Raw genomic sequence first — 13,251 nt, 5'->3', positions numbered from 1 at the left:
CTCGTTACATAATACCCAGCCTAAGATGGCCTGATCTCTGGTTGGTTCCTCGACATATTGGTCCAGGAAACCATCCCATAAACACTCCAGGAATTCCTCCTCCACAGTATTGTTACTAATTTGGTTCCTACAATTGTTCAACCACTGTCTGGCAACACACAAGCTACCTAATATCTGTAAGAAGTCACACAACACCAGGTTATAGTCCAACAGCTTTATTTGAAATCACAAGCTTTCGGAGCGCTGCTCCTTCGTCAGGTGAAGTGGAGAAATGCATAAAGACACAGCTTATATAGTCAGAGAATAATGTCAGATGTTTACAGGTAATCTTTACAACTGCCATTTATCGCACCTCGGCAGAGAGATAATCACAGCAATCAAAGGTGTGAATGGTGTCCAAACAGGTCAGTCAGGAAAACATTACATCAAAGAACAGTGAGGTGGGGTCACAAGGGGTCAAATGTTGCAGATGCTGGGGTCTGTATGAAAAACAAAAAAAGACAAAAAACATTTTTTTTGCTGGAAATCACAGCAGGTCCGGCCGCATCTGTGTAGAGAGAACAAGCCAATGTCGACTCGAGTCTGGATGACCCTGCGTCAGGTGGGGTTACATGTAGCGTGACATGAACCCAAGATCTCGGTTGAGGCCGTCCTCATGGGTGCGGAACTTGGCTATCAGTTTCTGCTCGACAATTTTGCGTTGTCGTGTGTCTCGAAGGCCGCCTTGGAGAATGCTTACCCGAAGATCGGAGGCTGAATGTCCTTGACTGCTGAAGTGTTCCCCGACTGGGAGGGAACACTCCTGCCTGGTGATTGTTGCGCGGTGTCCGTTCATCCGTTGTCGCAGTGTCTGCATGGTCTCGCCGATGTACCATGCTCCGGGGCATCCTTTCCTGCCTCATACCTAATATCTGGCAGAAGGCACATGTAATAGCACTATTAAAGCCTGGAAAAGATCCCTCAGATCCTAAGAGTTTTCAGCCAATTTCACTGCTTTGCCACACCTATAAGCTGTTTGAACGCCTGATACTCAATAGGATAGCACCAACTGTAGATGAGAAGATCATTCCAGAGCAAGCAGGTTTCCGCCCCAGCAAATCAACAACAAGCCAACTGCTCAACCTCACACAACACATCGAAGATGGTTTTGAGCAAGGGATGGTAACAGGTGCTGTTTTTGTAGACCTGTCAGCAGCAGACGATACAGTGAACCATAGACGTCTCCTCTGCAACATTCTAGAGATGACAAAAGAGATTCACTTAACAGAGCTGTTAGAAAGCATGCTTCAGAATCGCCGGCTCTATGTTGAACTAGGTGGGAAGCGCAGCAGGTGGCGTATTCAGAAGAATGGTCTTCCTCAGGGAAGCGTGCTTGCACCGCTGCTGTACAACATCGACACGAATGACCAACCTATAGACGGTGTTACACGCCGTTTTATATATGCTGATGACTTATGTGTCACTGCCCAAAGCACTGATTTAACACCGTGGAGAAAACGCTTTCTGAGGCCTTGGAGGGACTAAAATCCTACTATGAAGAAAACCACCTTCGTGCAAACCCATCAAAGACGTAAGTTTGTGCATTCCACCTCAGAAACCGTGAAGCCAAACGCCAGCTGAAAGTAACCTGGAGTGGAGCAACACTGATGCATTGCGAGCACCCTATCTACTTAGGAGTCACCCTTGACCGATGCCTCACCTTCAAGAACCACATCGAGAAGACAAAGGCAAAAGTGAGCGTACGAAACAACATCCTGAATAAGCTCACTAACACAAGATGGGGAATAAGCCCGAAAACATTGCGAACCAGTGCACTTGCTCTTTGCTATTCCACTGCCGAATACGCCTGCCCTGCATGGGAAAGGCCTACTCATGCCAAGAAGATGGATGCCATTCTGAATGCAAGCTGCCGATTTATCACAGGTTGCTTAAAACCAACAAACACCAACAGCCTATATATCCTGGCGGGTATCGCTCCCCCTGATATAAGAAGAACGGTAGCCAGCAAGAAAGAGCGACTCCGTCAAACATCAGATGAGAGACACCCTCTGCATTGTCATACACCTACACCCAGCCGCCTAAAGTCAAGAAAGAGCTTCATGAACAGTGTTGTTCCATTACAATCAACCTCATCTGAAGCCCGCATCGCCTTGTGGAAAGACCGGCTCGCCAGTCTTGAACAACCGCCAGCGATGGAAATTTTACTTGATGAAAGCCTTCCCCCAGGAGCGAATTGCAACTGGGCAACCTGGAAGTGCCTTAACAGACTTGGGACCGGTGTAGGTTGCTCAAAGGTGTCACTAAGCAAATGGGGATATTCAACCAGCCCGACAACTTGTGAATGTGGAACTGAGGCACAGACTATGCAACATCTCCTGCAATGCCCATCGTTAGAGGAACCCTGCACTGTTGCAGATCTTGCCGAATTCAACAACAAGGCGCAAAAATGTGTCCAGTTCTGGCTGGGCTATGTATAGACTGTCTGTGGACACGATAAGAAGAAGAAGCCCAATCTATATGTAGATTAAAGTCACCCATGATGACTGCTGTGCCTTTATTGCACACTTCTCTAATTTCCCTTTTAGTGCCATCCCCAACCTCCGCATTACTGTTTGGAGGTCTATATACCACTCCCATGAACATTTTCTGCCCCTTGGTATTTCTCAGTTCTACCCATACAGATTCCACATCATCAGAGCTAATATCCTTCCTTACAATTGTGGAGCGATAAAAGCCAAGTTTGCCGTCTGAGGCGATAATTAGCGCCAGGCGCTAAACTTTGCGCACGGCCGATAATGGCGCCCCAAACGGGGCGATACTGAATTTTTTCCCCTATGCCTCTAGTTCTAGACTCTCCAGCCAGGGGAAACAACCTCTCAGCATCTACCCTGTCAATCCCCCTCAGAATCTCATGTTTCAATGAGATCGCCTCTCATTTTTCTATACTCGAGAGCGTATAGGCCCATTCTACACAATCTCCCCTCATAGGACAACCCTCTCATCCCAGGAATCAATCTTGTGAACCTTTGTTGCTCTGCCTCTAAGGCAAGTATGTCCTTCTTCAGATAAGGAGACCAAAACTGTGCACAGTACTCCAGGTGTGGTCTCACCAAAGCCCTGTACAATTGTAGTAAGACTTCCTTACTCTTGAACTCCAAACCATTTGCAATAAAGGCCACCATACCATTTGCCTTCCTAATTGCTTGCTGTACCTGCAAGCTAACTTTGTTTTCTGTACGCACCTAAATCTCTCTGAATACCAACAATTAATAGTTTCTCCCATTTAGAAAATATTCTGTTTTTCTATTCTTCCTACCAAAGTGAATAACCTCTCATTTCCCCACATTATACGCTATCTGCCACCTTATTACCCACTCACCTAGCCTGTCTATATCCCTTTGCAGGCTCTTTGTGTTCTCCTCACAGCTTACTTTCCCACCCAGCTTTGTATCATCAGCAAACTTGGATACATTGCACTCTGTCCCCTCATCTAAGTCATTAATATAGATTGTAAATAGCTGAGGCCCAAGCACTGATCCTTACAACACCCCACTAGTTACAGCCTGCCAATCTGAAAATGACCCATTTATCCCTACTCTCTGTTTTCTGTCCGTTAACCAATCCTCTATCCATATATTACTCCCAACCCCATGAGCCCTATTCTTGCATAGCAATCTTTTATATGACACTTTATCGAATGCTTTTTGGAAATCCAAATATGCTATATCCACTAGTTCCCCTTTATCTACCCTACTAGTTACATCCTCAAAAAACGCAATAAATTTGTTAAACACGATTTCCCTTTCATAAAACCATGTTGACTCTGCCTAATCATATTATGATTTTCTAAGTGCCCTGTTACCACTTCCTTGATAATGGATTCCAGCATTTTCCCAACGACTGTTGTCAGGCTAACTGGCCTGTAATTCCCTGATTTCTCTCTCCCTCCTTTCTTGAATAGTGGGGTTACATTTGCTACCTTCCAATCCGCGGGAACTGATCTAGAATCTGGGGAATTTTGGAAGATGACAACCAATGCATCCACTATCCCTGCAGCCACCTCTTTTAGAACCCTAGGATGTAGGTCATCAGGTCCAGGGGATTTGTCGGCTTTTAGTTCCATTAGTTTCTCAAGTACTTTTTCTCTATTGATCTTAATTACTTTAAGTTCCTCAGTCTTATTAGCCCCTTGGTTCCCTGCTATTTTTGGTATGCTTTTTATGTCTTCTACTGTGAAGACAGATACAATTTTTTTTTAAGTCTCTGCCATTTCCTTATTCCCCATTATAATTTCTCCTGTCTCAGCCTCTAAGGGACCAACACTTACTTTTTCTACTCTCTTCCTTTTTACATACATGTAGAAGTTCTTACAATCTGTTTTTATATTTCTTGCTAGTTTGCTATCATATTCTATTTTCTCTCTTTTTATCAATTTTTTGGTCATCCTTTGCTGGTTTCTAAAGCTCTCCCAATCCTCAGGCTTACTACTGTTCTTGCAACATTATAAGCCTCTGCTTTTAATCTAATACAATCCTTAACTTCTTTAGTTAGCCACAGATGGATCACTTTACCCACGGAGTTTTTATTTCTCAATGGAATGTATATGCGTTGAGAATTTTGAAATATTGCTTGAAACAAATGCTGTAGAGAAAGGAAATCTCTAAAATTAAATGGGTGGATTTTAGCCATCAACTGTCGGATTGTTTTACAAAAAGAAGTGTATGTACGAAGAAATTATTAGGGTTCCTGGAGAAGGATCGTCTCGCATTGTAATGCTTTGTACAGAAAAAGGAAGTCTTTAATTTTTTGAAATTTTGGTTGTATCATATACATTTTAAAATTTTATTTAAAGAGAGAAGGGAATCTGTTAATTGTATTCATGTGGTGGATATTAATTGGGGCCTCTCGTGTTCATGTATATGGGAGCCTGCTCGGGATGTGAGGGAGCTTATCTTGGGGGGTGTGCATGGTATATAATGTGTGTCTCTGTAAATAAAGGCTTGTAAGCGACTGAAGACTAGGCTCTAGTAATCTATCCTTCACCACCTGGCTCTCCGACTTTTACACACCTGCGATATATTTTCGTGGTGAAGTTTCATGTTGTTATCTCGATGCGCTCACCTAGACGTCCCCTGGCAGCACTCTGGCAGTAAACTCTTTGTGCAACCTGTCTGCAGCTGTTCTTCAGCACCCACCTGTACTGGGGAATGTGTGCAGGTTAGCGGAGCAATTACAGCACTGCTGTGGAGAAGGAACCCTGCTCCAGTCCTAGTTGCTGAAGACATGGGGCCCCAATCAGGAAATGCAGCATCAACACTCAACGCGTTTACATTCGAGAGATGAATTGGCCTTTACTCGCTTTGTGAAATGTTTAAACAAAAAGCTGAGATTGCTGGATTGTACCTGTATCGAAAAGATAGGCCTCAGCCAGTTTGAAGATTAAAATAAATCTCTTCTTGCACAGGTACAAGTTGCTGAGCCAGGAGGAAGGAGAATACTACAACGTGCCCGTGCCACCTGAAGAGGACATTGAAGGAAATGAGGAGCTGAGGCAGAAGTTTGAGGTGAGTCACAAAAGAGAACCAGTTTCAGAAGGAGAGCTGGAGGAAGTGGTCTGTATAACACACTGTGACTAACTAAGGCAAAGAGTGCTGACATCCCTGTAGGTGCAATGAAAGGACCATGACCACAGAATCTTAACATTCAGCCTGTAACTAATTCCGAACCCCTTGATTAGATTCCAGCCTGTAACTCACTCCTGGGTATCCGTTATTCAATATATAAACCCCCCCGAACCCCTCGATTAGATTCCAGCCTTTAACTCACTCCTGGGGATCCGTTATTCTATATATAAACCCCCCGAACCCCTCAATTAGATCTCAGTCTGTAACTCACTCCCGGGTATCTGTTATTCTATATATAAACCCCCCCGAACCCCTCAATTAGATCTTAGCCTGTAACTCACTCCTGGGGATCCGTTATTCTATATATAAAACCCCCTGAACCCCTCGATTAGATTACAGCCTGTAACTCACTCACGGGTATCTGTTATTCTGTACATAAACACCCCGAACCCCTCGATTAGATTCAAGTCTGTTACTCACTCCTGGGTATCCGTTATTCTATATATAAACCCCCACCGAACCCCTCGATTAGATTCCAGCCTGTAACTCACTCCTGGGGATCCGTTATTCTATATATAAAACCCCCCCGAACCCCTTGATTAGATTCCAGCCTGTAACTCACTCCTGGGTATCCGTTATTCTATATATAAACCCCCCCGAACCCCTCGATTAGATTCCAGCCTTTAACTCACTCCTGGGTACCCGTTATTCTATATATAAACCCCCCGAACCCCTCGATTAGATTCCAGTCTGTAACTCACTCCTGGGTATCCATTATTCTATATATAAACCCCCCGAACCCCTCGATTAGATTCCAGTCTGTTACTCACTCCTGGGTATCCGTTATTCTATATATAAACCCCCCCCGAACCCCTCGATTAGATTCCAGCCTTTAACTCACTCCCGGGTATCTGTTATTCTATATATATAAACCCCCCGATTAGATTCCAGCCTGTAACTCACTCCTGGGTATCTGTTATTCTATATATAAAGCCCCCGAACCCCTCGATTAGCTCTCAGCCTGTAACTCACTCCCGGGTATCTGTTATTCTATATGTGAACCCCCCAAACCCCTTGATTAGATCTCAGTCTGTAACTCACTCCCGGGTATCTGCTATTCTATATATAAACCCCCCGAACCCCTCGATTAGATTCCAGCCTGTAACTCACTCCCGGGTATCTGTTATTCTATATATAAACCCCCCGAACCCCTCGATTAGATTCCAGCCTGTAACTCACTCCCGGGTATTTGTTAATTTTTATTCGCTTATGGGATCAGGGTATCCAGCATATATTGCCCATCCCTAGTTGCCCTTGAGAAGGTGGTGGTGAGCCGCCTTCTTGAACCGCTGCAGTCCGTGTGGTGAAGGTGCTCCCACAGTGCTGTTAGGTAGGGAGTTCCAGGATTTTGACTCTGCGACGAAAAAGGATCGGCGATATACTTCTAAGTCAGGATGGTGTGTGACTTGGAGGGGAACCTGGAGGTGGTGGTGTTCCCATGCGCCTGCTGCCCTTGTCCTTCTAGGTGGAAGAGGTCGCGGGTTTGGGAGGTGCTGCCGAAGAAGCCTTGGCGAGTTGCTGCAGTGCATCCTGTAGATGGTACACACTGCAGCCACGGTGCACCGGTGGTGGAGGGAGTGAATGTTTAAGGTGGTGGATGGGGTGCCAATCAAGCGGGCTGCTTTGTCCTGGATGGTGTCGAGCTTCTTGAGTGTTGTTGGAGCTGCACTCATCCAGGCAAGTGGAGAGTATTCCATCACACTCCTTACTTGTGCCTTGTAGATGGTGGAAAGGCTTTGGGGAGTCAGGAGGTGAGACACTCACCGCAGAATACCTAGCCTCTGACCTGCTCTTGTTGCCACAGTATTTATGTGGCTGGTCCAGTTAAGTTTCTGGTCAATGGTGACCCCCAGGATGTTGATAGTGGGGGATTTGGCGATGGTAATGCCATTGAATGTCAAGCGGAGGTGGTTAGACTCTCGCTTGTTGGAGATAGTCATTGCCTGGCACCTCTGTGGCGCGAATGTTATCTGCCACTTATCAGCCCAAGCCTGAACGTCGTCCAGGGCTTGTTGCATGCGGGCATGGACTGCTTCATTATCTGTGGAGTTGCGAATGACGCTGAACACTGTGCAGTCATCAGCGAACATCCCCATTTCTGACCTTATGTTGGAGGGAAGGTCATTGATGAAGCAGCTGAAGATGGTTGGGCCTAGGACACTGCCCTGAGGAACACCTGCAGCGATGTCCTGGCGCTGTAATGATTGACCTTCAACCACCACAACCATCTTCCTTTGTGCTAGGTATGATTCCAGCCAGTGGAGCATTTTCCCCCTGATTCCCGTTGACTTCAGTTTTACTAGGGCTCCTTGATGCCAGACTCGGTCAAATGCTGCCTTGCTGTCAAGGGCAGTCACTCTCACCTCACCTCTGGAATTCAGCTCTGTTGTCCATGTTTGGACCAAGGCTGTAATGAGGTCAGGAACCGAGTGGTCTTGGCGGAACCCAAACTGGGCATCAGTGAGCAGGTTATTGGTGAGTAAGTGCCGCTTGATAGCACTGTCGATGACACCTTCCATCACTTTGCTGATGATTGAGAGTAGATTGATGGGGCGGTAATTGGCCGGGTTGGATTTGTCCTGCTTTTTGTGGACAGGACATACCTGGGCAGTTTTCCACATTGTCGGATAGATGCCAGTGTTGTAGCTGTACTGGAACAGCTTGGCTAGAGGCACGGCTAGTTCTGGAGCATAAGTCTTCAGCACGACAGCTGGGGTGTTGTCGGGGCCCATAGCCTTTGCTGTATCCAGTGTGCTCAGCCGTTTCTTGATATCAGGTGGAGTGAATCAAATTGGCTGAAGACTGGTTTCTGTGGTGGTGGGGACCTCAGGAGTAGGCCGATATGGATCATCCACTCGGCACTTCTGGCTGAAGTTGGTTGCAAACGCTTCAGCCTTGTCTTTTGCACTCACGTGCTGGGCTCCACCATCATTGAGGATGAGGATATTCATGGAGCCTCCTCCTCCCGTTAGTTGTTTAATGGTCCACCACCATTCACGACTGGATGTGGCAGGACTGCAGAGCTTTATATATAAACCCTCGATTAGATTCCAGCCTGTAACTTGCAGTGACCTGCATCCACTAAACTTGATGTGGGTTCAGAGTTGGACAGAGTGAGCTGTGAATATATTACCTGGGTAATACGGGAGGATGTAGGGAGACCGTGCGAGATGGTGTATTTGGAGATCAAGGGGACCAGAAGAGGAAGGTTGAAAAGATGCCTTTTTGCAATGCATGTGTTGCAGGCAGATTAAAGTTATTTTTTCCAGTGTTATTTACAATGTAAGGAAATGCTGGTGATGGACAGTTTGTCCAATGAATGACCCAGAGGACCAGCATTTGTTGTCAGTACTTCAGAAAAATGGATTGTACGGCCTGCGGCATTTATCTATACAATTAATTGAAATTCTGTCTGCGCACACATCACCCATCTCTGCCCATCAGTCTGCTAAGTAACCTTTATTTGCTGTGCTCACTGCCTCACACTCCTCATTTATCCTGGTGTTGGTGCAGTGACTGCTGCCGGCTGCTCACTGATAACTGACTGTACTCAATTCCAAGGGAGGGGGAATGTTTGGACAGTGCAGAAAATTCTATTCATTAGGGGCGAGGATACATTCTTCACTCTGACACTCCACTGTATCTATCACTCCACCAGCCCCACACTGCTGTGGGAATATTACAGTGAGGGTTATATATAGAATAACAGATCCCCGGGAGTGAGTCACAGGCTGGAATCTAATTGAGGGGTCAGACCCCCGGGAGTGAGTTACAGGCTGGAATCTAATCAAGGGATTCAGGGTGGTTTATATATAGAATAACAGATACCCAGCAGTGAGTTACAGGCTGGAATCTAATCGAGGGGTTCGGGGGGTTTATATATATAGAATAACAAACCCCCGGGAGTGAGTTACAGGCTGGAATCTAATCGAGGGATTCAGGGTGGTTTATATATAGAATAACAGATACCCGGGAGTGAGTTACAGGCTGGAATCTAATCGAGGGGTTCGGGGGGTTTATATATATAGAATAACAGACCCCCGGGAGTGAGTTACAGGCTGGAATCTAATCGAGGGGTTCGGGGGAGTTTATATATAGAATAACAGACCCCCGGGAGTGAGTTACAGGCTGGAATCTAATCGAGGGGTTCGGGGTGGTTTATATATAGAATAACAGACCCCCGGGAGTGAGTTACAGGCTGGAATCTAATCGAGGGGTTCGGGGTGGTTTATATATAGAATAACAGATACCCGGGAGTGAGTTACAGGCTGGAATCTAATCGAGGGGTTCGGGGTGTTTATATATAGAATAACAGATACCCGGGAGTGAGTTACAGGCTGGAATCTAATTGAGGGGTTTGGGGGGTTTATATATAGAATAACAGACCCCCGGGAGTGAGTTACAGGCTGGAATCTAATCGAGGGGTTCGGGGGTTTATATATAGAATAACAGATACCCGGGAGTGAGTTACAGGCTGGAATCTAATCGAGGGGTTCGGTGGGGTTTATATATAGAATAACAGATACCCGGGAGTGAGTTACAGCCTGGAATCTACTCGAGGGGTTCGGGGGGTTTATATATAGAATAACAGATACCCGGGAGTGAGTTACAGGCTGGAATCCTATTCAGGAGGAAGAGTTCTGGTGAAGCATTCAGGGAGGTTACACTGTTGTGTTGTTTATGTTGCTTGAATTTTGTGAAGACTAGAAACAGCATTGATCGGAGAGCTCGGCTGAATGATGCTGATTAAAGGTTGGATCACTTTAAATGGTTATTCTCATTGATTTGTGCAGCATCTGTTGTTTTGTTCTTGATTTTATCGCTTGCAATGAAATGATTGCCCTGCTGTCACTATTACACTGGAGTCAGCTGCATTCAGCCAGCACTTCAACGGTGCACCTCTCACATCCCCACACAGTCTCACTCTAACCGCTCCCAGTGCCACCCCACCCTCGGCATTTCCGACAATGTGCACCCCAGCCCCGTCATTCCTGGAGCTCAACCCCAGCACCTTCCACGGCATCCCCTCCCAAACACGCCCTGTGACCCCCAGCTTTTCCCACACTGTGCATCTCCCAGCCACTCCCACTCCTGGGGCCTCGCCTCACCCAACACCACCTCACCCCACCCAACACCACCCAACACCACCTCGCCCCACCCCACCTCACCCACCACCACCTCACCCCAACCAACACCACCTCGCCCCACCCCACCTCACCCACCACCTCACCCACCACCACCTCACCCCAACCAACACCACCTCACCCACCACCTCACCCACCCCACCTCACCCCACCCAACACCACCTCACCTCACCCAACACCACCCCACCTCACGCAACACCACCTCACCTCACCCAACACCACCTCACCTCACCCAACACCACCCCACCTCACCCAACACCACCTCACCTCACCCCACCCAACACCACCTCACCCAACACCACCTCACCTCACCCAACACCACCTCACCCCACCCAACACCACCTCACCCCACCCAACACCACCTCACCTCACCCCACCCAACACCACCTCACCCAACACCACCTCACCTCACCCAACACCACCTCACCTCACCTCACCCAACACCACCTCACCCCACCCAACACCACCTCACCCCACCCAACACCACCTCACCCCACCCAACACCACCTCACCCAACACCACCTCACCTCACCCAACACCACCTCACCTCACCCAACACCACCTCACCCCACCCAACACCACCTCACCCCACCCAACACCACCTCACCCAACACCACCTCACCCCACCCAACACCACCTCACCCCACCCAACACCACCTCACCCCACCCAACACCACCTCACCCAACACCACCTCACCTCACCCAACACCACCTCACCCCACCCAACACCACCTCACCTCACCCAACAACACCTCACCCCACCCAACAACACCTCACCTCACCCAACACCACCCCATCCCACCCAACAACACCTCACCCCACCCAACACCACCCCATCCCACCCAACAACACCTCACCCCACCCAACACCACCTCACCTCACCCAACACCACCTGACTCCTGATGCTCCATCCTTGACATTTCCCATAGTGCCTCCTGCAGCTCTGCTCCCACTGCCTCCTATTCCTGGGGCTCTGCTCCCAGTGCCGCCCACTGATGTAACAGTATCCCCCTCCCCCAGTATTCCTTGAGATCTACCTCCACCAGTGCTCACTCCTGGAGGCTCTGTTCCCACCCCTCACATTTGTGCTTCCATCTTGGCGCTATCCACTCCCGTGTCTCCGTCATAGCCCCTCCTACTGAACGACTCCACCCCAAACTGCTTCTACTCTTGGGATAATAGTCCCACCCACCTCCTCTACGGGCTGTACCGGCCCCTCCCAACCCTTGTCTGTAATAGCCCCTCCCACCCCTGGGCAGCACTGGCCCCTCCCACCCCTCGGGCAGCACTGGCCCCGCCCACCCCTGCGCAGCACTGCCCCCGCCCACCCCTGTGCAGCACTGGCCCCGCCCACCCCTGGGCAGCACTGGCCCCTCCCACCCCTGGGCAGCACTGGCCCCTCCCACCCCTCGGGCAGCACTGGCCCCGCCCACCCCTGGGCAGCACTGGCCTCTCCCACCCCTGGGCAGCACTGGCCTCTCCCACCCCTGGGCATCACTGGCCTCTCCCACCCCTCAGGCAGCACTGGCCCCTCCCACCCCTCGGGCAGCACTGGCCCCTCCCACCCCTCGGGCAGCACTGGCCCCTCCCACCCCTGGGCAGCACTGGCCCCTCCCACCCCTCGGGCAGCACTGGCCCCTCCCACCCCTCGGGCAGCACTGGCCCCTCCCACCCCTGGGCAGCACTGGCCCCTCCCACCCCTCGGGCAGCACTGTCCCCTCCCACCCCTCGGGCAGCACTGGCCCCGCCCACCTCTCGGGCAGCACTGGCCCCGCCCAGCCCTGGGCAGCACTGGCCCCGCCCACCCCTCGGGCAGCACTGGCCCCGCCCACAATTTTATTATTAGCTGCTATTTTATTTTATGTCCAGAGAGCCAAGATTGGGCCGGGTTCTAAGGCGGCGGAGGAGAAGAGATCCAGCTCATGGTCCAAAATTGACAACAATGGCAACCGGGATCGGATGAGGCTGACTGACTTCAACTTCTTGATGGTGCTGGGGAAGGGCAGCTTCGGGAAGGTAAGAGTCACACTGCCCCACGGGCTCTGTCACTGTTGTATGGGAAGCAGCATGCTCAACTTACACTGGCACAATCCCTGCTCAACGCATTACAAGTTGGGAAACATCTCCCAGAATTTCCTCCAGGGTGTTTTGAAGTTTAGTCACTGGTGTAATGTAGGAAATGCGGCAGCAATGACATAATTACCAGATAATCTGTTTTTTTAGTGATGTTGGTTGAGGGATTGAGGTCAAGAATTGGGAGAATTCCCCTTCTCCTCCTCTTCGAAATAGTGCCGTGGAATCTTTAATGCCCACCTGAGAGGGCAGACAGGTCCTCGGTTTAAAGTCTCATTCAAAAGACGGCACCTCTGACAGTGCAGCACTCCCTCAGCACTGAAGTGTTGGCCTAGAAACCCCGACCTTCT

The 13,251-nt window shown here is 49.1% G+C and overlaps 1 protein-coding gene across 2 annotated transcripts in view; it reads left to right on the top strand.

Annotated features, from left to right (window-relative positions):
• LOC147110287 (protein kinase C beta type) overlaps nt 1–13,251 on the top strand; it is a 354,049-nt gene that overhangs the window by 286,800 nt on the left and 53,998 nt on the right. For both annotated transcript variants that reach the window (XM_086000116.1, XM_086000115.1), the window contains exons 8-9: nt 5,465–5,564; nt 12,698–12,844. In XM_086000116.1, coding sequence (XP_085856242.1) covers nt 5,465–5,564; nt 12,698–12,844 — 247 coding nt within the window. The remainder of the gene's footprint in view (nt 1–5,464; nt 5,565–12,697; nt 12,845–13,251) is intronic.

This window comes from Somniosus microcephalus, chromosome 11 (genome assembly GCF_052327205.1).
Source record: "Somniosus microcephalus isolate GS21.2 chromosome 11, FLI_Smic_1.0, whole genome shotgun sequence".
In the NCBI taxonomy this organism is placed as follows: Eukaryota; Metazoa; Chordata; class Chondrichthyes; order Squaliformes; family Somniosidae; genus Somniosus; species Somniosus microcephalus.
Note: the sequence above shows the minus strand (reverse complement) of the source record. Positions and strands in the feature narration are given on the sequence as shown.